Source organism: Macaca mulatta, chromosome 5, assembly GCF_049350105.2.
Source record: "Macaca mulatta isolate MMU2019108-1 chromosome 5, T2T-MMU8v2.0, whole genome shotgun sequence".
NCBI lineage: Eukaryota > Metazoa > Chordata > Mammalia > Primates > Cercopithecidae > Macaca > Macaca mulatta.
In genome coordinates this window covers 158,913,113-158,939,322 of record NC_133410.1, presented here as the reverse complement: position 1 = coordinate 158,939,322, position 26,210 = coordinate 158,913,113, and the positions used below count along the sequence as shown (strand labels likewise).

The following is a 26,210-nucleotide window of genomic DNA, read 5'->3' as shown; positions in this document are numbered from 1 at the left end:
TCTAAATGAGAATTTTCTGTATATGAAGAATTTTTTTAAAAAATCAGTATATAAAAAAGGTATTTTAATATAGGTTTCATGATTTATGTTTTTAAATCTTAAAAATGGGAGTTATAAAAGGAAACCTCAGGGTATTCCATTTTGAATTATATTGTTTGTATTTTTTCCCTTAATTTCTTCCTGCCTGTCCTTCTCTCTTCCCTCAAGTCTTAAGTACATTACCTATTTTTGGTTAGGTAGTTGTCATTCACTGATAGCAAAAGGATATTAAAGTTCTGAACTGACTTTGTACTGAAATGACTTTGAAACTTCTTGGAATTCTCTTATACTTACCACATTATTCTTTTAGTTCCCTTTTTAAAGCTTTGGTGTATTGCAAGACATGCTTGAAGCTGACTAATGGAAGTTTTAGTTGAGTGTTTGAGAAATTATTTAAAGTTTATTCATGAAGGTAACGTGTTTATCAACTTCTGGAAGTGATTTTGCCAATAGTTCCGCAAATTACTGGTCAATTCCTTAAGGACTGACCTATGACAATGTAAGGTGAGGTCTGAACCATGACATTGTGGCGATCTCTGCATGTGTGTTTGCAGCTTGATATGAGCACACAGTAGCTTTCCTTTCAGCATTTTTGCTTAAAATTCTGATGCAGTATCAAGATACAAAGCTTTAAGCATTGAAATCTAACCAACTTTACCATTTTGAGTGTGCATAAAGAAGTAGTCAGCTATAACGAAAACTCAACAGTTCTTTGTCTGGTGATACATAAAATAAAATTGCCCTAGTTTTTAGAGCTTTAATATTGAGGAAATACATTTGTACTTTGTCATTTGCTGAGCCTTCTAGAATTTTATGGTCTCAAATCACAACACCATGGACACTCAAGAGACTCCTGACTGTTTTATCTTATTAAACAATTTTGAAATCATTAATTTTTAATTAGCTTGGATGCAGGGTTTTTTTTTATTGTTTCACTAGTGTGTGTATATGAACTACATGTTTTTTATTTACACTACTGGCAAGAGTACTATTTACTTAAATAAGTATAGATTCTTTCTAAGAGTATATACTCTAAGTTTGCTTCACAGAGTCATATTTTTTGCAAACTCAGAGATATTACATGCTAATCTGTTATAATAGAGCTTTTCGGCAGTTTATGAACTCAGATTTCGAACAGCCACCAAAAAGGATGTAAGCACGAAGATATGTGTAGGTCCTTCCCTGATTGAAAGTTCTAATTAAGTGAATTGGAGAAAATTAACTGAAATTAGCTGTCAGAAAGTCACATTTAAATGAGTGATGAGCTAGTCTGGCAGTAAACATTTAAATGATATAAATTGCCATTTAAGTGTATGGTTTAATGTTTGTCATGCATTAATGTGACATGAGACTGCAGTGACAATCAAGCAGCTTGCTCTAATTTGAACATATTTAGGGCTTTTGTGTGGAGTGCACTGCACACAAATTAAGACAATTGCTGTTTTTATGTGTCATTGTAAATGTGCCTACCCCCTACCCCCATCCCTACCCAAGGTCTCAGTTAATGAAACCAACGTATCATTTCTGTGTGTAACTTGCATTAGTAGTTCCTAGATTTTTTTCAAATTTATGTACTTAAAATAGGCATTTACTTAAAGTTATCATAAGCTTCTCTCTTCTTATTTCAAGTAACATGTGAAGCAGTTTTGTGTTGTCATATCTGTTTAATAAATTTGTAAATGTAAAGCATTTTAAAAGAGATGTCTAAAACAGTAACTTTCTCAATTGAAACTAGCTAAATATTTGTAAGGCATATTTCATTTGAGGTATACTTTGGAATGTGAGAATTGCCTAGAGTTTTGTTTACAAAATTATGTTTTCAATTTTATATTTGTGATAATATTGTGAAGCTGTGTTAAATATTAAAGGAAATATATTTTTTGTATTTATAAACATTTCTTTTTCATAGGTACTTATTTTAATAAAGCATATCTTTACACAAGTGTCCACATGTAAAGGAATAGGAATGTCTTTTGTCACAAGATGGTTTATATCACATTGGTTATTTGCTATATAAGTTGGTCAGTTTTGTTTTAAAACTAGCAGATCTCTTATAACATAGCAGCAAGCCATACTGAAAATACATCACAATCATAGACTTCTCTAAAAATAAGAATCAATTTCAATGAGATACATTACCAGATATAAGTTGGTATAGCAGTCTCCTCCTTATCCACAGTTTTGCTTTCCAGAATTCTAGTTACCTGTGTTTAACTAAGGTCTGAAAATGTGTGAGTACAGTACAATCAGATACTTTGAGGTAGAGACAGAGACCACATTTACATAACATTTATTATGGTATATACATTTTTACAGTATATCATTATTGTTCAAGTTTGTTGTTATTGTTGTTTATCTCTTACTGTGCCTAATTTATAAATTAAACTTTATCATAGGTATTTATGTATAGGAAAAAACATAGTACATATAGGTATAGGGTTTGGTACTATTCGCAGATTCAGGCATCTACTGGGGATCTTGGAACATAACCCCTGTGGATGAGGGGGGATTACTGTATACTTTTTTATTTTTATTTTTATTTTTTTCGAGACAAAGTCTCACTCTGTCGCCCAGGCTCTAGTGCAGTCGCGCCATCTCGGCTCGCTGCAAGCTCCACCTTCTGGATTCATGCCGTTCTCCTGCCTCAGCCTCCCAAGTAGCTGGGACTACAGGCGCCCGCCGCCACGCCCAGCTAATTTTTTGTATTTTTAGCAGAGACAGGGTTTCACTGTGTTAGCCAGGATGGTCTCAATCTCCTGACCTTGTGATCTGCCTGCCTCGGCCTCCCAAAGTGGTGGGATTACAGGCATGAGTCACCGCACCCGGCTTACTGTATACTTTTAATTAAGCTTCAGAGTTTATGTTTGAAAACTCTTTGATTTTAATATAATTATTTATTGTTAAACTAATCCATAATGCTAAACTTTTATGTTGGAATGATTTTGAACAATATTAAATAATATAAAGATGAATACTTTCCTAAAAAATCTCTTCAGTTTTTAGAACTCTTTAGTATTTATAATGTTATTAAATTCACCAAACATTTATTGGCATCTATTATGTTTTAGGCACAGCACTAGTAACTGGGAATATAATGATGGATAGGAAATGGATCTTGTGCCTAGGATCTCAACCAACTACTTGATTGTGTTCATTCATTATTTATCGGGCACTGTTATGTTAATAGCATCAAATATTTGGTCAGGTTTGATATTAATACCTAGAATAAAAATTCAGTAATTATAAGCATCCCCAACAAGATCTAATTTGTTAGCATAAGAACTCAATCAACATAACTAAATAATTTGGTTACGGATGTTGAAATAGACTACAAAATATTTTAATTCTAGAAAAATAATAAATATTTCAAGTGGATAGTAAATTTTTAACATTTTCACATTTAGTTTCCCAAAATAGTCTTTGCCTTGTACGGCCTCCTTTCTTTGAAGCATAAATCGAGTACCTGTCAGGCTCTGAGTTACAAATGTGACCAAGATAGGCCCAGTCCTGCTCCTTAGTGCTGTCAGTACAGTAGAAGAATACTGAAACTTACACATTTAGTATAATTAATTATGCCAAGTGCCGGAAAACCTCTACTTGTAAACAAAGGAGGACAGATTCTGGTAGAAACTAGGCCATCAGATAAGTTTTTGTTGTTGCTGTTGTTGTTGTTGTTGTTGTTGTTGTTGTTGTTGTTGTTGTTTTGAGATGGAGTTTCGCTCTTGTCATCCAGGCTGGAGTGCAATGGCGTGATCTTGGCTCACTGCAACTTCCGCCTTCCAGGTTCAAGCGATTCTCCTGCCTCAGCCTCCTGAGTACTTGGGATTACAGGCGCAGGCCACCACACCCAGCTAATTTTTGTGTTTTTAGTAGAGACCGGGTTTCGCCATGTTGGCCAAGCTGGTCTCAAACTCCTGACCTCATGATCTGTCCACCTTAGCCTCCCAGAGTGCTGGGATTACAGGCGTGAGCCACCGCAGCCACAAGTTTTGTTTTTTAAAAATCTTTGTTCGCAGTAAAGTTAGTGTTAAACTTTACTGCTTGCTCTAAATGTCTCTCTGTATTTTAAAAAAGGAATTCAACATAGTAATACAATCCATATCTTTTTTTCAGGCTCTGGAGAGTGAATTTGTTTCCTGCCAGCTTCACCAATGGATTGATCTCATTTTTGGCTATAAACAGCAAGGACCAGAGGCTGTTCGAGCCCTCAATGTGTTCTATTACTTGACCTATGAAGGAGCTGTCAATCTGAATTCAATAACTGATCCTGTGTTGAGAGAGGTAAGTTATCTGAATTGAGAAAGCAACTTATAGTCAGGTATATTTAAACTAGAAGGAGCCAGAGAACACCTCCTCCATCCTTTGATTTTACTGATGAAGAAACTGAAACTAGATGTAAAGTGCCTTAAGCAGAATAGTCTCTCAGTGACCTAGCAAGAACTTGAACCCAGAGATTCCTTCCAACAAAATGTTTGACCCAATATAAGATGACAGCTTTTTCTATTCGAACCTGTTAAGGTATCGATAATCTTATTTATAATTTTATATAAATTTGGAGGTTACTCACATGATTTTTGTAGGAAAATAGTAATAATTCATTAAAGAGATATGATTATGAGCATAAATTTATTGAAATGTGATAAAACATATTTATATGTAATACCTAAGAACATATATAACCACATAGAAGTTAATGGCAGGGGGTTGAAGTCCAAATCTTTCCTATGTCATCAAATTGTTGTTAAATGTTATTGAACTTGTTTTATTCTTGTCATTTATTTTCTCAAGTAAAACACTTAAACATGGTTTTGGCAAATGCAGCACTCACTAAAAAGTCTGTAGGAGACCTTACTTTTTTTAGTATTTCAAATCTAATTATGCATCCTTCTAATTCCAGTATACTTCATATGAAAAATTACAGAATTGAATGATGCAACCTTAATCCGTACAATTTTAGAACACAACTGCATTTAGGAAACCAGGAGCTTTGATTCGTGGGGAAAGTTAGATATCATTTTGAAAGAAACATTATTTGTAATGTGTGAGATTTGTCATTTTTCCCTAGCACTTGATTCATTCTTTTATGCTTCTACTAAGACCTGATCATGCAGAAGACATATAAGGACATATTTAAATAAATTGCCATATTATCACCTGGCTTAAGTGCTAGATAAGTTAGTATGCACACAGAAGCACTGTGTACTAGATGTACACTTGCGTTAAACTGCCCAAGTTTTAAATTACTACGTTTCAGTTTTTAAAACGGTAGGGGCAGAGAATTGGGTCACATAAACTCTTAAAGACTCTTCCAGTTGTTCAGTTTTTTGAAAATACTCCTTCAGGGTTTTTTTTATTTTATCAGAACATCAACTGAGTATATGACACAGAATATACATAGGATTCCCTAAAGGTATCGAGGTGAGAGCAACATACAGGTAGTGTTACAAAACAGTGCATAATTTTATTGTTGGGATAAAATAGCATAGGCCTATTTACTTTCTTTCTTTCTTTTTTTTTTTTTTTTTTTTTTTTGTTCGTTTTGGCTATATTTGAACAGTATTACTTTGTTCTGTTAAATGCCCATAATTCTTCAACAAATATACCAGCTATTTTTGTTTTCTCCTGTTATCCTTAGTAATTATCCATATCTCTGCATAGCTGATATATAACTGAATTTGCACTGTAGAATTGATTTTATAATCTCTTAAAAAGAGATTGGTTGTACTTAATATACCAGCATATTGTTTTTGTACCAGCATAAATTGGTTGTACTTACTACATCAGTATGTATTTTTTGTGTCACTATATGCAATCTCCATATTCCTAATTTTGAAATTCTGTAATGTTCCATAGAGTTGCTATGAAAATATGCTTAACACTGTTTCTCTCAATGCAAGATCGTATTACTTAAAAGACTTGTCTCTTGGTATGTCCAAGATGACATAAATAGCGCTACTTTTCATTAAAGGTTATGCAATGTTTTCATGATAAAAATGTCACTTGGCCTATATCTGTTTGTCATGGCTAGTTAAAAAGTAAAACATTCAATCAGCTAGTTGTTTCCTCTATGAGTCACTCTATGGCTTTTTATTTTTATTCTGGATTGACCACCGTCCCTACGTACATACCAATGATTGTTTAAGGAAGTTTTCTGTGAATTAATCTAGAAGAACACTGTCTAGAATTTTCTGTAGTGCTGTAGTGTGTTCTGTGTCTGCACTGTCTAATAAACCATGAAGCATGTGTAGTTATTGTACATTGAAATGTGGCTAGTGTGACTAAGGAACTAAATGTTTAATTTTAATTAATATACATTTACATAGGCACAGATGACTAGAGGCTACAGCATTGTACAGTAGAGATCTAGAAGACTTATGTTTGTCTTTGACCATCTTTTCTTGCTCTGAGTTCAGTGCATGTAACAATGGGAAAATAAATTTTAAATTGACTTGGTAGGATATTTCAAAGTGGCAATACTCCATTTAGACATTAGATAGATATTTGAATATAGGTATAAGCTCAATTATAGTTTTTCTTTCACCTAAACTAACACATTATAATTTCAAATAAAATTCTTTATTGTGATAAATATATACAACATAAAATTGAACATTTTTACCTTTTTTTTTTTTGAGACAGAGTCTCGCTCTGTCACCCAGGCTGGAGTGCAGTTGAGTGAGCTCAGCACATTGCAACCTCTGCCTCCTGGGTTCAAGCGATTCTCCTGCCTCAGCCTCCTGAGTAGCTGCAATTACAGGTGCCTGCCACCACGCCTGCCTAATTTTTGTATTTTTAGTAGAGATGGAGTCTCAGCATGTTGCCCAGGCTTGTCTCGAACTCCTGAACTCAAGTTATCTGCCTCCCTCGGCCTCCCAAAGTGCTAGGATTATAGGCGTGAGCCACAGCCCCAGCCATTTTTACCATTTTTGAGTTTACAGTTCAGTGGCATCAAGAACATTCACATTCTTGTACAGTCATCACCACCATCCATCTCTAGAAATGTTTCATCTTCCCAAACTGAAACTCTGTATGCATTAAACAATAACTCCTCATTCCTTCCTCCCCCAGTCCCTGTACATTACAGTGCTACTTTTTATCTCTATAAATTTGACTATCCTGAATACCTCCTAGAAGTGGAATTATGCAACATTTGTCTTTTTATGTCTGACTTATTTTACTTAGCATAATATCTTCAATATTCGTCCATGCTGTAGAATGTATCACAATTTCCTTTCTCTTTAGGCTGAGTAATATTCCATTGTATGTATATACCACATTTTGTTTATCCATTTATATATCAATGGGCATTTTGGGTTGTTTCCATCTTTTGATTATTATGAACAGTGCAGCCAAGAGCATGGGTGTACACCATCTGTTCAAATCCCTGCTTTCAATTCTTTTGGATATGTACCCCGAAATGGAATTTCTGGATTATGTGATAATCTTTTTTTTTTTTTTTTTTTTTTTTTTTGAGACGGAGTCTCACTCTGTTGACAGGCTGGAGTGCAATGGTGCAATCTCAGCTCACTGCAACCTTCGCCTCCTGGGTTCAAGTGATTTTCCTGCCTCAGCCTCCCGAGTAGCTGGGATTATAGGCATGCACCACCACACCCGGCTGATTTTGTATTTTTAGTGGAGACGGGGTTTTACCATATTAGCCAGACTGGTCTCGAACTCCTGACCTCATGATCTGCCCACCTCGGCCCCCTAAAGTGCTGGGATTACAGGCATGAGCCACTGCACCTGGCAACAAATATGTTTTTAATATTTATTTTTTATGATCAACTTTTGCTAAAGACTATTAAAACTTTTGCTTTAAGTTTGACTTCCTATTCTTCACCACAACCCTAAGTAGTTAATTATGAGAAAAATATGCCTTAACTGATAGTCTTCCACTCATCACACCCTGATTTATTTTTATATTATACATTATATAGACATATATGTATATATAATATATTCTATATTAGATTCGGCATTTATTAAACATGGCCTGTGATGTTCTAAGTCTGGTAGGTATTTGATATTCTTGAAATGAGAATATAGTGCTCTGTTACTTAGCACTATTAAAATAAATATACACATTTAATTTACAGAGCTTTCTGAGTGTCATTAAAATAAATGGGGCCAGGCGCAGTGGCTCACACATGTAATCCCAGCATTTTGGAAGGCCACGGCAGGAGGATCATTTGAGTCCAGGGGTTCAAAAGCAGCCTGGGCAACAAAGTAAGGCCCCATCTCCACAAAAAATTTGAAAATTATCTGGGTGTGGTGGTATACACCTATAATTCCAGCTATTGGGTGCGGTATGAGGTGGGAGGATTGCTTGAGCCCAGGAGGTTGAGGCTGCAGTGAGCCATGATTGTACCTTGGCACTCCAGCCTGAGCAACAGAGTGAGACCCTGTCTCAAAAAGGAAAGGTTGGGGGGAATAGTCTTTTATTATAGCCTTTTCATACCATTTACTAGTGCTAAATCCTATAGTACAATGCAGTGTGATATAATAGAATAAACAAAGAAACAAACAAATAAATAAATATGAATTTGAGTCATGGCCCTGACGCCTACTGGTTGTGTTCCTCAGTCTCTGTTTCCTGTATATAGAAGTGATGCAATAATGCCCACTCTACAGAGGATGAGATGACATATAATGCATGTAAACCACCTGGCATGGTGCCTATCCCCTCATAAGTACCCAGCAAGTGTTAGTTCTTTCCCTTATGTTGCTCACAGTTAAATCCCTGGGTTAGAAAACACAACTATAAAAGGAATGTGAACTACTGATTAGATCATAGAAAGAATCATACAATGTTAACACTAGAGAAGTTATTAGAGACCATTTCCTAGTGGACACATGCCGAGTTCACTGTTAAGTGAGGCAAGAAAGCAGAAAACATGATTAGGTCATTAATTTATTCATTTTTTCAACAACCTTTTACTAAACTCAAATCATGTAATAAGGTTAAAGGGTTGAAAGGCAAGTCCCTGCCCTCCCTCAGCTAGAGTTCATTATCTAATGGGAAAATAAGTATAAGTAAACAATTATAGTATGATCTGATAAATTCAGTATGGAGATAAATATATGTATGTATGTATGCACAAGCATAGGATAGGTACTAAGCCCAACTGACAGAATCCAGGCATGTTTTCCAGAGAATGAGAGACTGGAGCTGCATATTGAAGGATGAATAAGATCATTGGGTAGAGTCATGAGCAAAAGTTACCTACACGGAGGCAACTGCATACCCTTCCTGCACATGGATAAAAGAGATGGCTAGAGAATATGGTGTATGTGGAATGAACTGAAGGTGAGCAGATGAGTGAGAGAGACACAGGAGCCAGTCTTCAATACCATACAAAATAATTTTCAGCAGGGCATATGGTGGCTCACACCTATAATTCCAGCACTTCGGGAGGCCAAGGCAAGAGCATGGCTTCAGGCTGGGAGTTCAAGACCAGCCTGGGCAACATAGCAAGATTTCATCTCTACGAAAAGATGAAAAACTTATCTGGGCATGGTGGCACATACATATTGTCCTAGCTGAGGTGAGAGGATTGCTTGAGCCCAGGAGTTGGAGGCTGCATTGAGCTATGATCCTGCCATTGCACTCCAGCCTGGGCATCAGAGTAAGACCGTGTCTTTAAAAAATAATACTTTTAACTGCGTCATAAGGCAGTAGGGAACCACTGAAGGTTGGTGACATGACTCCATGTCACTAATATGTGTGTTTAGAATCTGAAAGAAGATTGACAGATAAGAATTAAAAAGTACTGACTGGATTTTTCTAAGAGATCATTGGTGATCTTAGAGAAGTAGCTTAGAAGGTAGAGGATTGTGTTAATGAATGGGAGATGTTGAAGTAAACACAGTAAATAAAGAAAATAATTTAAGCTTTATTGAGATATAGTTCACATATGTTACAATTCACACATTTAAAGTGTATGATAGTTTTTAGTATATTCACAGAGTTGTACAAGCATCACCACAATTTAAGAGCATTTTCGTCACCACAAAAAGAAATCTTTACATGCACCAGCAGTTACTCTAAAGGATAATTTTTTAAATGAGTAAATATTGGACTATGTTTCTGTGTTAATGGGAAAGATCCAAAAGGAGGGAAGCATGTCAGACATGCAGGACAGAAAGTGTGTAATACACTATCAAGCTCTGTGTGAAAGTGGAGAAGAACAAAACCCAGAGCGTAGATAGAGATAAGCACTGAACAGGAGGGAACAATAGGGCCTCATCTTGGATTGGAGAGTAGACAGGTCGCATGGGGACTTGTGTAAATAAATGTGTATGAATGAGGTGGAAAGGCAACAAGATTCTCTTTATGAGGGTTTGTACCAAGGATGAGATTATATTTATGCTTAATGGGTGCTGCTCAATAATTATAATTTCCTTTCAATATTGTTTTTCTGTGTTTTCAACATCAGGAGAATAGGTGTAGAAAAAAGTTGAACAGAGAGGGATGTGTGTGTGCGTGCGCTTGTGTGTTTCTGGAGAGAGAGGGAGACAGAAAGATAGACACAGGTGGGGTTTGCCATGGAAGTATGGTGAAATGTATGAAAAAGGATTGAAGGTGCAAGGGTAGCTGATGAAACTGTTAAAGGGATGTTGTAGAAAAGATGAAATGTGAACCTAGGCTGGATTAGGTAGATAAGAAAGGAAGGAAGGGACTGATAAACTGGAAAAGTTTATCCTCTCATTCATTACTAATTCATTTATTCAACAAATACTCATTTTGTTCAGGATGCTAAAAATGTGGAGATGAGCAAGACAGGCAAGGTCTGTTCCCTCCTGGAGCTCACATTCTAATGGGGCACAAAGAAAATAAAATTTAAAGACTGTAATTTCAATTATATCAAGTGCTATAAAGAAAACAGAAGTGGGTAAGGTGATGCAAAGTGCTACGAGGGTGGAGAACTGTTAAAGGGGATGGTTAATGACTGCCTCTCTGTCTTCATAAACAGTGTTTCCTTTAAAACTTTAGGATTGGAGTACAGCTAAACAAGGGCAACGGGGAGTTAGCTCCTAGTGCTCTCCCCATGGCCAATCATGTGCCTGCAACGCCCGGCCTGGGACAGCCACCAAGTCAAGTCTTGTCACAGGCTTCATGCCAGCTGTGAAACTTTCACTATTGCCTTCTACTCATTTACTCCCCACCCGCACCTCCAGGTCACGCCTCTCTTTTCTTCAGAATCTTGTTTCTCTAAGGTGCTTTAATATCATTAATATTAGCGCATTTGTGTATCTGCTTGGTTTATATTAAAGCATTATTTCTGCAAAACCACAATCATGGTACAGGGATAGACTTCTACCTTTCCACTATCAAAAGCAAATTAGACTAATTTCTGTTTGGTAGCTATACTTTACTTATTTCTGTTCACTTCTATACACTTAATTCAGTCTAGAAATATGTTCACAGTCATACAGAGGCAAGTTGTCTACATACAAGTCATGTAATCACCTACTATATTGGGAAAGCGCCATTCTTCTTGAGAAAGTTTCTATTGTAGAATGAATGGTTAATACATATGGCATAGTAAGTGATCATAAAAATAATCTCTCTATAAAAAGAGCACTAAACGATAGAAATAATAACCATAAGAGGAGGAAGAGTAATCAGAGAAACAGCCTACAGCACATTAAACGTTTATGTTGTTTTTAATTTTTAGAAAACAGCTGGGTTATCAATATACAACTATGCTTGCATTTACATATATCACACACCAGAAAGAATTCTTTTTCAGAGAAATATGCTAATCTTTCAAAAACTATCTTGTGACCCCAACTTAAGAATATATTCTTATCTGTTTACTCTTCTTTATTTCTCTGTATTTTGGCACTATTCTTTTTTTCCCTGCCTTTAACATTTTTTTAACCTATTCTAGTTCCTCAGTATTACATATATTCTTTTATAGATAAGGGACAAATAATAAAAGTTGATTGTTTTCTGATTATTCTGCTGATTTTGGCTTGTCTCATTCACTTCTTTTCTTTCAAACACAACCTTATTAAGCCTTTCTAACCCCATTTTTGAAAAAAGTAAAACCCAAGGAAAGAAGAAATTTTCAAAAAAGATAAAAATTAGAGTATTTGAATTCAGGGTCAGATATGAGTAAGAATAACTATTTTTACTAAGAAAAAAATTCTCTTAAAATCCAAATGCACAAATTAAATACATGATGAATATTTTATAAAATAATTTTCCCTCTTCTAAAAGATTTAACATAAGTATTTTCCTTAAATTAATATATTTAAAGTATAATTGTATTTATAGGCATGGTTTCTAGAACAATTCTGTATCCTTATCCAGAATTCACCCATTAATTTTCATATAAATGCTGTCTGCAATATTCAAAGGTTGAGAGCTCAGTATCTAGACATTAGTATCTTAGTGTGAAATAGTTCATTGATGAAGTTCAGAAATATATATATATTTTAAAATGCATATGTGCATATGTCTGTGTGTGTATATATGTAAATAAATATATATATGGCAATGTTACGTTCACTGATACAGGAGCACAAAGGAGGCATTTCCAACCCAGATTAAGAAAGTATCAACTGTCTGAACATAATCCTTAAGAAATTTGAGTTAAGTCGGTGAAGCAAAAGAAATGGAAGGGACATTAAAAGCAGAGAGTATGGCATGTGGGAAGGAGCACAGTATGGCTCTATGACTAGAAAAAAATCATGTGGTAGGTAGGGAGAGCATAAGAAGTTGGTGATAGGCCAGGCAAAGTGGCTAACACCTGTAATCTCAGCACTTTGGGAGGCTGAGGCAGGAGGACTGCTTGAGGGCAGGAGTTCAAGACTAGCCTGGGCAACATAGTGAGACCCTGTCCCTAAAAAAATAAAAATAAAAATAATTAGCCAGGCGTGGTGGTATGTGCCCATAGTTCCAGCTTCTTGGGAGGCTGAGGCATGAGAATTGCTTGAATTGAGGAGGCAGAGGTTGCAGTGAGTCAAGATCACACCACCGTACTCCGGCCTGGGTGACAGAGCAAGACTCTGTCTCAAAAGAGCAGCCAGGTTGGTGAGATCTCTAAAACATATTTGGAAACCATTCATGTCTGTTCATTATTATTAGTTCAAGCCACCACCATCCTCTCCCCACTGGACTAACGTTAGTAGACCATGTCACCTTTTTCTATCCCTGCCTACCTACAGTCCACTTTCCACAGAGCTGCCAAAGTGGTATTTGAAACTGTAAGTCAGATCATTTCACTTCCTTCTTAAACTTTCCTATTTCACATCAGACATAGAATAAAATCTGCTTGACTCACATGATCTGGCCCTGCGTACCTCTCTGATCTCATGTCATCTGTTCTCTTCCTCGTTGATGTGTCCTATCACACTGACATTTCTGTTCCTGATTACATGAAGGGGAAGGCCTTTGTAAGTTTAATATCAAAACTAAAAGTCATTAAAGAAATTAATATATTCATGTATAAAAACTACATGAAAATGGAAGTTTCTGAACATCTAAAGCAACAACAAATAACAAAGTACAGGAATAGAAAACTCATGAAAGATGAAATGCAAGGCATATATGAAGAGCACTTTAAGCTGAGCACAGTGGCTCACACCTGTAATTCCAATGCTTTGGGAGGCCAAGGTGGGAGGATCGCTTAAGCCCAGGAGTTTGAGACCAGCCTGGGCAAATAGCAAGACCCAGTAAGAGAAGCAGTTCATCCTCACTATTAATCAATAACATTAAATTGGACACACAATAGCATTTTTGTCCATTAGATTATCTAAGATTAAAAATGATAAAAATTTTACTGTTATCAATTTTAATGATAAAATTTAATGAAAACAGATACTGTCATATATTTGGGGAGAATGAAAATAGGTTGAATCTTTATAGCAATCTGTATTAATTATTAAAATGTTCATGCACTATTTACTTAGAACTCTAACCAAAAGTAGTAATTGACCAAGTGTGAAAAAAATATTCAGTTATCTAGTTGTTCATATGTATTAGTCTGGTCTCATGCTGCTATGAGGACATACCCGAGACTGGGTAGTTCTAAAGGAAAGAGGTTTAATTGACTCACAGTTCTGCAGGGCTGTGGAGGCCTCAAGAAATTTATAGCCATGGTGAAAGGGGAAGCAAACATGTCCTTCTTTGCAAGGTGGCAGGAGAGAGAAGAATGAGAGCAGAGTGAAGGGGGAAGCCCCGTATAAAACCATCAGATCTCGTGAGAACTCACTCACTATCACAAGAATAGTATGGGGGAAACCACCACCATGATTCAATCACCTCCGATGGGGTCCTTCCCACGATGTGGGGATTATGGGAACTACAATTCAAGATGAGATTTGGGTGGGGACACAGCCAAACCATATTATCATAATAGCAAAAAAAAAAAAAGCAACATAAATGTCCGGTAGAGAACTAGTTAATTAAATATTGGTAAATTTACACAATAGAATACTGTATGTCATCAAAAATGTTGCTGCGTAAATCTACATGTATTACCATGGAAGTATATTTTGCCATATTACAGTGAATAACAGATAATGTTATGAAACATATAAAACACAAGTGCATGAGGAAAAGCCTGGAATTATGGACCCCAAAATGTTCATGGTCATTATCTTTGGTTAATGAGATCATGGAATTCTTTAATCTGCCTCTTTCTATATTCTAAAAAAGTATGTCTCTTGAAAATGAGAGAGAGAGAAAAGGCCAAACACAACTCTTTTTCCCTTTTCAGGGGGAAAGAAGCCGCTTCTTGAAAAACTGAACAAGCAATATATGTTAACATGAGGATGTGAATACTGACTTTGTTTTTGGCTGCTCAGAGGTGTTTTGTAATTACTTTCTGGGTTTTGGCCATGTTCTTTCTCAACATTCAGTGTTATTAGGGTACTGGCTGTCTATAATGATCTTCATGTAACTTTGACAGGGATGAAGGGATTTACAATTTCTTAACTTTTATCTCACTCAGAAATCAGAGTACCTCCAATCTCTTAATTTTCTGTGTATGCTTTATTTAACCCACTGAGTTATGGGAGTTTTCATACTTTTTAACATTTGAGTTTATTTCTTCATTTTTTCCCATCATATTTGATGGGGAACACAAAGAACACTTCTACTTTTAGGGAAAATATCTTAGATATATCGCTGTTAATTGTAGTTTTTGTCATTATCTAAAAGCAAGAAAACTTTTGGCTTAAGATTCATGAATTCTAGATCTCTGGGTGTGCCTGTGTCTGTCTGTGTGTGTATAATTAAATAGTTATACAAAGTACTTTAAAAATGTATTTATCAAAGCAATACATGTTAACTATTTCAAGAGTCTAGTAATACAGAAAGTATAAAGTGAGAAACTAGAAAGCTCTCATCCTCAAATTGGTAACTAATGCGAGAGTCACATGCTAATGTCTAGCTATAAGTTCCTCTCTGATGCACTTTGATGTGTATGTAAAGAAAAAAAGCCTCTGCCACAGAACTCACCATCCTTTCTAATGCCTGAAATTCTACCATTAGAGATCACTTATTTGGTTACAAATCCTTTTTAAAAAATCCTTTCCAATCATATGGCTGTCTGTGAACAAGACTGGACAGTAGGTTTTGATAAAAGGAAAAGTACAAAAACAGCAGAGTCTGGAGCAGTTGTTGTATAGGGGGCACCAGGGCAGATCTCGGGGTGTGCCTGGAGGTTGGAAGAAGGGGTAGGGGTTCAAAGGCTGAAAGATACTTGCAGATAGATGTTGCTGTCAGACAACCTTAATATGAACAATATTATCTGTGCTTTTTCACCTTTTACTTTGTTATAAGTACTTGCTACATTTCCTCTGAAAGTGTCATTTTCTTCTTTACTTTTCACGTAAATACATTGTTTTATGTTTATGTGAGTTCAGAAATTAAAGTTTTAAATTTCCTTTTGAAAATGGAACTCAGCTCTATTTGCATTGATAAATAGGGAAGAGGGAGAGCCATGATATTGCCCAGTTTAAAGAATTACTATATACAAGTGACCTCAACATGAAAGTAAAACCTGAAAATTTTCCCTAAGTTGTGTTTAGTGTCAGTGGTTGGTTTTCCCTTCTCCAAATTTATCCTTCCAAATGCTGTCTTAGCTATGCGTAATCACTCTGAGGTCTGTTTTCCAAAAGAAGCAGCAGCAGTGTTTAAGTTTACATGACCCCAGTTTCATGACAGCAGTAGCAAATCAGATATCTTATCCAAGGAAAAGCATTTTTGGCTTAGAATTCCATCAGTCTGTTGGTGGGAGTCAACAGCTCATTTCAGCTCCAACACTGCTGCAGAACACTGGCTGCAGTGAATCTTTCAGAAAGCATAAACACAATTAGTATTTATAGCATTGTTAACATTTGTTAAATAGTTGGGGGAGTGGTCTGTAAGCCTGTTTTAAGCAGGTGTCGCAAGAATCTTTTTTGTGACTGTAGTGAGATTTAAGAGTAGGACACGATTACAGTGGTTGTAACAATATAGTAAATTAGGAGTATTGAATACAATAAGTTAAGATTTCATGCAGTCACAATTCAAAGTGTTATAGAAATAATCATGAAGTATCTCTGGCCAGAAGTGTGTTACACAGATGGCATATTTGACACAGTGCAGAGCAGGAACTGTACAATGAGAAGCCAAATAAACGGTAAGGATTAGTCAGGTTTTAATTGAAAACCTACATTTAAAATACCATAAAATTATGCCAGAGTTTCTTTCACTTCAAAACCACAATCATCAGACAAAAATTCCCTTATTCAATTAAATGAGCATCAAAGTTGTCAGTAAAGCTACTCTTTGTATTTTGCTCATTATTATGTCTTTTGCAGACTTACTAGTTAAGTTAGGTATAACTAAATTATACACTCAAGGGCATGAAGCAAAGTATTAATATTTTTATGATGTTTTTTCCTGTTAACTACAGAATTCTGAGCCGTTCTATTATACTGATGACTTTTGTCATGAACCCCTGTTTCCTTTCAGGCACCATCTTTACTTCATCTAGGTCACTCTTAGCAAATGAATAACCCATGACTGCTGCTTTTCATGACACAGTTTAAACGTATTTGTCTGATTTTGAGAAATAATTTAACCTTCTGAAGGTAAAAATTAACTCTCTGGATGTTGTTGGCTTTTTTTTTTTTCCCTTAAGAACTCCACTGTTTTTTCAACATTTGCTTCTTAGCATTGGCAACCTCTTTGAAGACATTCCACTTATTTTTCTAGGCAGGCTGCTTTATCTACTCATTTCCAGTAGCCAGAGATGGAGGTGTTTTGAATGAGCACATCAGTGTTCTAGACAGAGATACTGTTTGAAATTATCCATGAACACAGTGCCGCTGAACATTATTGACTGACGTTTGTTTCTGTTGGTTGTGTCTGCTCTGACTAGCTGGTTTCTTTCAGATTGGCAGCTGGGATTATGCTGTAGTAGATGGACAGCTACAAGAACTGGAGATTGTAGTGAGGCTGGGCTGGGACTCAGTTTAATGTGCCTGAAAAGTACGGGCTCAGTTATAGGCACTAACGGGAAACTCTATGTGCATTTTCACAAATTATAATTACATCATAGCTTATATTAGTAACTTACATAATAATATTATTTGAGTAGATATGCTAGTAAAAATACTCCTTTCCCTCTCTAATTTCCTTCTCCCTCTTTTCTTTGCATTATTGTTTTTAAACATGTTTTACTTAATTTAACAAGCTGCTCTTTCTCTTTGTGTTTTATGTACTCCATTCCATCATGATATGTATTTGTTTCCAGTTACCTGATGCATTCTGAGTGCTTTTTGGAGGAAAACACATTATTTACTTAAACAAGTTTATATTTAATTAATACTTAATGATAGCAAAATGTTGCTAAAACTAAGGGATCCTTGGAATCAGATACAGATAAGTTAAAAAGTAAACTCAGTATTAACAAAATTAATTTTATAGCAAGGTCTATAGATTTAAGTTTTTGACCAGTTTATCAATTGAAGTTGTTCTTAGATGGTTACAAAATATTCCTTGGGAGAGGAGCAGAAAAGATAACTGTTGGGTACTGGGCTTAATACCTGGGTGATGAAATAATCTATACCACAAACCCCCAGGACACAAGTTTACCTATGTAACACACCTTCACATATACCTCTGAACCTAAAATAAAAGTAAAAAATATATATATTTCTTGCCATTATGTTAATGGATAAATAAAACTTCATAAAGACAAGGCAGGTGGCTCGGCCAGGCGTGGTGGCTTAGGCTTGTAATCCCAGAACTTTGGGAGGCCAAGGCGGGCAGATCATTTGAGCTCAGGAGTTCAAGACCAACCTGGGCAACATGGCAAAACGCCATCTCTACAAAAATGGAAAAATCAGCCAGGCATGGTGGCACACACCTGTGGCTCCCTGCTACTCAGAAGGCCGAGGTGGGAGGATCATTTGCGCCCGGGAAGCAGAGGTTGCAGTGAGCTGAGATCATATCACTACACCCCAGCCTGGGCGACAAAGTGAAATCCTGTCTCAAAACAACAACAACAACAAAAAAGACAAAACAAAAGCAATTTTATAATATTATACCAAATATTTGCAGACCTTTTTTAAAAAATTGTCTCAGTTTTAGATTTTTTCAAAATGAAAATTGTTTTGTTATGCTTATTTCAAAAGTAATACATGCTTTGTGTACGATATCAATTGGTATAAAAATGAGGAAAGTATACATTTTTATTCTGCCAATCTTTTCATCCTTCCTCCATTAGAGAAAATAGCTAATAATAGTTTGGAATATACCCCTCCAGATTTTGCATGCAAGTGTTCATGCATATGTATGTATGTATGTATGCACATAACACAGGAAAGGATATGTGTTTTATGTATATGTGTGTGTGTATATGTGTGTGTGTGTGTACACATACACATTTTTTAGCTGAAATAAGGTCATACTCTATACACTTTGGTAGTTAGAAATTTTTCTTTCTTCAGTATGTTATGAACTAGTTTCTATGTCAGGTATATTCAACTCATTTTAATGGCTGCATAGTATTCCATTATCAGAGTTTAAGTAGTTTTTTTTTCCAATTTTTACTGTTTTAAACAGTACTATAATATCTTTGTACTATAATATCTTTTTGTCTTCATCTGATTCTTTCCTTATGAAAATTCATAGAAGTGGGGCTGGGCATGGTGGCTCATGCCTTTAATCCCAGCACTTTGGGAGGCCGAGGCAGGCGGATCACCTGAAGTCAGGAGTTTGAGACCAGCCTGGACAACATGGCGAAACCTCATCTCTACTAAAAATACAAAAACTACCATGTGTGGTGGTGCATGCCTGTAAGTCCAGCTACCAGGGAGGCTGAGGCAGGAGAATCACTTGAACCTGGGAGATGGAGGTTGCAGTGAAACAAGGTTGCACCACTGCACTCCAGCCTGGGTGACAGAGTGAAACTCTGTCAAAAAAAAAGAAAAAAGAATCATAGAAGTGGAATCAATAGCTCAATCCTTATTTGACAACATACAAACTTGACTTTTGTCTAAATTCTTAGATATCTATCTTTATGTCTACGTTCTCAAAACTAAAAATGTTAAGTCTTTCAAGTCCAAACTTACATAGAATCACTTCTGTTGAATTTCATTTACTTTTCTATGTATTAATAGATTATTTTGCAAATTTTCATTGAAAATATCCTCTGCTATATATTTTGAACATTTATCTGCTTGAGTTTTAAATATTCCATATCCTAGTGTATCCATTTTCCTGAAAAACTATTTATCTTTTATGTTTATGCTTTATAAAGTTTGAATTTTTTGTTTTTATTTCTAGGGCATTTAAAATATTTACATTTTAATCTTAGAAGACTCTTTTTAAATACTTTGAGTTAGGTTCATTATACTAATTTTTAATTTTGTGAATTTATTGCTGTGACAACTAAAAAGTATTCATAACTTTGTATTTCTTTCTTAAGGTTAAGTGGGAGTCTGGTTTTCAAATGTTTCTAAATGATGCTTTGTCTTTCTTTCTTTTAAACCTGATAGAGTAAGTAGTCATTTGATTTATATGTTTTTAAACTTACTGATATCAAAGCTAAAGTTGAACCATAGCTCCAAAGGACACTGAGGCTAGTTAGCTAGACTGTAAACTGAGTAGAAACCTGTCAAATATCCAGCAAGTGTTCTACAGTTTAGGTTCAAATATCTGAAGGGAAAGAAGAAAACTGGCACAAGTAATGGTATGATACCACAGTAGACATCACTGGATAGTCTTAGTGTGACTTTTTAAATATTGAAAATAATTTAATCTATGAAGTCTTGGAATGCTTAAACATTTCTTGGTAAAGAGGTAGATTAGCATCTTACAACAGCTTTCTTGAACTTAATTTTGGCAATGTGAAAAAGTTTTAATATATTAATAAATGACATATCTTTTCTTAATAAATTATTTTGTCTCTATTTCCCTATTCCAATTTTATAGTGCTTTCAGATGTAAATATGTAGGTGATAAAATGCAATTTCAGAGTTCTGTGCTTAAAAAAAACAGCATATATATTAATTGTGTCCATATGTTTAAGTTATTTCTCCCCTACCCTCTATCTTAAATAAAATTTTACAGTATTTATTGTTGGTCACTAAGTGCTGTACTGAGTTAACTTGTTTCCTCAGTTAGATTAAAAAGCCTAGGTCAGAGAGACTAAAATCGTCTTTGTTAAGTTGAAGCCAAATACTACATTGTCACTAAGCCAAGTTTACTTTCCTTTACTTTTATTTCTTATTTCTTTCTTCCTTTCGTTCTGTCTAGTATGTGTATGTATATTCTCTCTATATATATTGTCTCTTTTTCTATATATAGCTATAAAATCATGCAAGTATGCAATAGTTGGCACACACAAAAACAATAGAATACACAGCTTGTTGAAAATCTCTTCATAATATTTCCATTTAAAAATCCATTAATAAATTCTCTAGGTAATATTTGAGATGCTGTTTATAAAATATAAATATGTGGTTTTACTGGAATGTCTTGAAGTATTTGCATAGTCTTTTTTATTACTATATATCTCAACATCTGGAATGTTGCCTGCTGACTTCAGGTTTTATTATAGAAAGTAGTAACAGGCTATTTACAGAAATAATTGGAAATTGATGAATAAGAATATTAAATAATAAAGCAAGCTTTTTGTAGAAATGTTTTAATATAATATTTTATTCAATACTAGACTGCTCTGTGATTATGGTGGTAGTGTGTTTCTTAGCTGCATCCCTCCTAAATTAAGTTGATTTGCATGGACATACACTCGGTAAATATTTACTGAGCACCTACTATGTGCCAAGCTGTAGAAGCACAGAAATATTAGGCAGTCTCTGATCTTAAGGAGCCTTATAGTCTGATCAATAAGTTGGAAAATTAAACCAGTAATTAGTATTAGATAAATAGGCAGTAAAAGTTTATGCGTGTTGCTACAAGAGCAAAAAGGGAGGGACAGCAACAGTCTGGGTGAGGTCAAGAAAGATCTCCCAGAGGCCAGAGATGCCTGAGTTAAGTCTTCAAGAATGAGGAGGCAAAAAACCACACAGAGAAAAGGAATAGAAAATATAAACAAGAGCTTAAAGGCAATATGATGCTGATTACATGTCATATTATAGAGTGGTGAAATGGACAGTGGTTGGGGCTAGATTACTATTAATCTTAATGATGAGTAGTTGGTAACATTTGCTGAGTACTTACTTAACCCTAGCCAAGCACTGTGTTAAGTCTTTAATATATATGCTGTAATAATATCACACACTTACTGATAGCTTAGTATGTGCCATGAACTGTTCTAAGTGCTGTATATTATCTCATTTAATCCTCACAACAACCCAATAAAATACTGACAGTTATTATCACAATTTTTTGAAGAGGAAATTAAGGCACAGAAGGTTAAGTACCTTGCCCAAAATCACTGTTCTAATATGTGATAGTGGTAAGATTTGAACTGAGGCTGTCTGATTCCAGTGTCTGCATACTTAATCCTATGCGTGGTGCTACCCAGGATAAGGATTTGGAATGGAAGGCTTTGAGTCACGTAATCAAATTTGCAACTTAAGGATTGAACATCTCCTTACAAGTCTGAGTATATTCAGCCCCTTTGAAGAAATATGAAGGCTGCCAGATAATGCTTATATTTTTGGTCACTGTAAGATACTTTTATTCTCCATATGTATAGTCTTGCATTAGAGGTTAAAAAAAACAAATTGCTTAAAGGCAGAAACATTCTCTTATTTTTCAATGAATCTATCTAGGACATTGTCTAGATTGACCTCACTTTAAGATAACCTAAAGCCAAATGTCTTAATAATTGTTGAAGGTGGCTAATGGATACGTAGGGATTCATTATCCTATTCCATAATGAAAAATTTTACATAACTGAATGTCTAAAAAGTGATCACCTAGGACGAAAAGTCTCTAGGTGAAGGAGAGTTCATTAAAAACAGTTGAGGCATTTGGTAATGTTTGTTAAGCTACCCTATTACCAACCCACCTTCCTGGACCTTACAGGGTTTAATTTAAGGGTGCTTGTATGTTTCCTGTTATTTCACACCTCAATTTATACCTTTACATTTTGTATTGCTCTATACAGAGGACTGAATAGACAAGTGAAGATAAGGCAATAAACATAATCACTTGAGGGACTTTTTCAAATCATACATATTACCCCAGGATTTCTCACTTGACCTTAAGAATTACTACTATAGTGAGACAATGGAGTGTTGTCATATCCTCCAGTATGCTGGAGCTGAAGAAATGAGAATTACTGCCTTTAGTGACATCTTTCAGAGCTTCCCTGAGAGACTCATTTGGTTTCTTTGTAATAGCAAATACCAGCCTTTACTTAACACTCCTTATCTTCCCCTGCAACCTCAGTCAGCCCTCATCAAGACGTGTGCTCATCTCTCAAGCTTGGTTTTGTCCCCAGTCCAACCACAGATGAGTCATAAGGGTTCCTGGCTGGCTTGCTGTATAACAGGCACTCAGTAAATTTTTGTGTGTGTAAATACTATGGGCAAGGTACTCTTCTACCTGTTGCACATATATGATATTCAGACCCTTATACCAGGGGTCCCCGACCGCTGAGCCACAGCCTGTTAGGAACCAGGCTGCATAGCAGGAGGTGAGTGGTGGGCAAGCATTACTGCCTGAGGTCTGCCTCCTGTCACATCACCCACAGCATTAGATTGTCATAGGAATGCAAACCCTATTGTGAACTGCACATGTGAGGGATCTGGGTTGCATGCTTCCTGAGAATCGAATGCCTGGTCATCTCAGGTAAAACAATTTCATCCCCAAACCGTATCCACCCCCCCTCCCCAACCAGATCCGTGAAAAAATTATCTTCCATGAAGCCAGTCCCTGGTGCCAAAAAGTTTGGGGACCACTGCCTTACAGTATAGTTGTAATGACAGACATAAATAACATTACAGGGAATTCTGAATCAAGTATATACTGTAATGAGCAGTATGAACAGGTGTAATATTATTTAACAAGATTAGGGAAACTTGGTAGAACTCAAGCAGCGTTTTCTAGAGAGGGATAGAACTTAGAAAACTGAAGATAAGAGTGACCATTCTATGACGGGCAGTGGCATGATAGAAATTGTAAGGCAGAGATGGCTTATATTTGTAAAAGAAAACCAGCTTGACTGAAAAGGAACACTGGTATAAGGTAATAGATAGGATGAGAGAATAAAAGTTAGAGAGGTAGGAAAACCTGCAATGCCTGGCGTTATCTTTTAAGTACTTGGAATCACTTGAAGACATTTGATCAGAGAAATATTGCATAAAGGCAAGTTTAGGAAAACTCAGTTCTGCAGGATATGCTGAAGGCAGAAACTGAATAGAGGGGGGGAACCAGCAAAGAGACTATTTTAATAATCGATACTTGAAATTATAAGGGGCCCGGATTCAGAAAGGAGTGGTGAATGTGATCAACTTTGAAGTGATTAGGCTTAGTGACTTATATGTGAAACAGGTAAAATTTTTAAAATATTGACAAGATTCTGAGCTTAAAAAAATCAGAAGAATCTAATTCTTGACTGAGGAATGCTAAAATAAAAAATGGTATTTTAAGATTTTAGATGTGCTAAGACATACATGTGCTTACACACAAGATGGCCAGGGCAAACTTCATGGGAGTGGCCAATCCTCTGGTCATAGGACTGGAAACCTTTCAGATAGAGGTAGAGATTGAAGCCCAATAGAAAAAAATTCCAAGAAAGCAAGCTTAAGTTGAGTGAATCATAGTGCTAAAAGAGAACTTTCAGTAATAAATTCATTTATGGATGACAAAGAAGTCAGCAAAAGACAGAGATTAAAGGAGTAGACTACAGAGCCAGTCTAAGCATTAAGCCATTGAAGCCACAGAAGGGAGAATCTCTGTAAATTGCTTCAGAGATTAAGATGAATGAAAAATGGCAAATGAATTTTAAAAGCATGGAGGAGAATCTGGAATTGTCAGTTGATGATATAAAGTGTGACTATAAAGTTTTGAGATCATAGTCATTACCTTACAGTCTTATTCTATAATTTTCACACTTGAAAAAGTCCTTTCTGTTGCATTTTTAATATCAAGAACTCAAAGGTTAGTCAAGAAGTAAAGCATTTGTGTCTGAGAATTCCACAGCCTTTTCAGATGCCTTCAAGACTTGGAAAGAAACTTTATTATTATTTAACCTGTGTGAGAGAATATAGCTTTTATTCTGTCATTGAGATAGAATAATCAGACCACTATATTATGTGACTTGAAAAAGCCTTTTCCTCAGATTTTTCAGTAATGTGCCAGTTGTATAAAAATTTTCACTAAAGTGTTAGTTAAAAAGAGGAGATTGGTATTTTTGAAAGTTGTCTCATCATCCATAACCTTTCATCTCAAAACATTGTTAAGTGGAAAACACTGTATGTAATATTAAGGCCAGTTATATTAAATTTGTATCTATAATAAAGATGTATATGCAATAACGTCATCATTCATAGCTTCTCTGTCGTAGTTGGCATTACTGCCCATTCTGTCTTCACAACCCTCATCCTATGGCTTCCATATCACTCTATGCTGCTTTTCCTCCCACCCACCCTCTGACCGCCCTCTCTCTGTCTTCTTCATTACTTCCTCATTTATACCCTAAATATAAATACTTCTTGAGGTTCAGCTCTAGGTGCTTTTGTGTCTGGGTCTCATGTATTTTCCTCCTAGGGCTTAATGAGTACAGTTTCAGACTGTGCTCCGGAGCCCTAAGGAATTCTCAGAGTTATCTCAGAGGCTGCTGAGGAGGCTTGTTAGGGATGGTTTCACCCCTGTAAAGTTGAATAACCCTATCTCCATGTATTGAGGTTTCATATAATATTTCATTTCAAAAAGGAAATCATTTCTGTTGCTTAAAAACATACAGACATGTACAACGAGAGCAAGATAAACATTAACTTAAATTAGTCTTTTGTATGAATGACACCAAAATCAATACCTCTCTTCCCTCACCTCAGAGCCATTCTTAGGCTTTCTTTTACACATTGGACATATTGACCTAGATAAATGGTTATCACTATCACTTTGGATTCCATGTGTCTGACATAAAATCTACTGTCTTTCTCCTGCCAAACTTGTTTTCCCTAGCAGAAACTCCTGTACTCCTATTTCTGCTCATTGCTTTAGTATTCTCTGAAACGTGCAAGTGGTTTGTTTGTTTGTTTGAAGAAAAGGAATTAGCTTTGTATTTTCTTCATGGCTCAAAGTCATCAGTCCCTAAGACCTATTGATTTTTCCTTGGCTGGTTCACATATTCATCTCTTTCTTACTATTACCATAGCTTCCATAAAGATCCAGGTGTATAATTCCTCATGTTTTGGACTGCTCTCAGAACCTTCAAAGAAATCTCTCTGTCTCTAGGCTCTTAGCCCTGTGCTATATTTTGAAATCCAGAGCCAGATTTCAGTTTTCTTAAATAATGTATTTCTCATTCTCTTCCTACATCAACTCCGGAAGCATTTCTTCCTTCTTTATTTTAGCTGTGTTAAGTGGGGAACACACCAACTCTGAAATAATAATACAGTACTGAAATAATAATACAGTACAGCATTTTACTTAGTGCTTTGTATGTGCTAGGTACTGTGCTAAGCACTTTATATGCATTATCTTATTTCATTTTCCAAACAATTATATGAACTAGCTATTGTTA

At 35.7% G+C, this 26,210-nt stretch overlaps 1 protein-coding gene across 6 annotated transcripts in view; it reads left to right on the top strand.

The window, feature by feature from the left end:
• The window catches only part of LRBA (LPS responsive beige-like anchor protein), a 766,998-nt gene that overhangs the window by 678,493 nt on the left and 62,295 nt on the right, over window positions 1-26,210 (top strand). For all 6 annotated transcript variants that reach the window (XM_028848808.2, XM_028848811.2, XM_028848807.2 and 3 more), the window contains one exon: window positions 4,153-4,320. In XM_028848808.2, coding sequence (XP_028704641.1) covers window positions 4,153-4,320 — 168 coding nt within the window. The remainder of the gene's footprint in view (window positions 1-4,152; window positions 4,321-26,210) is intronic.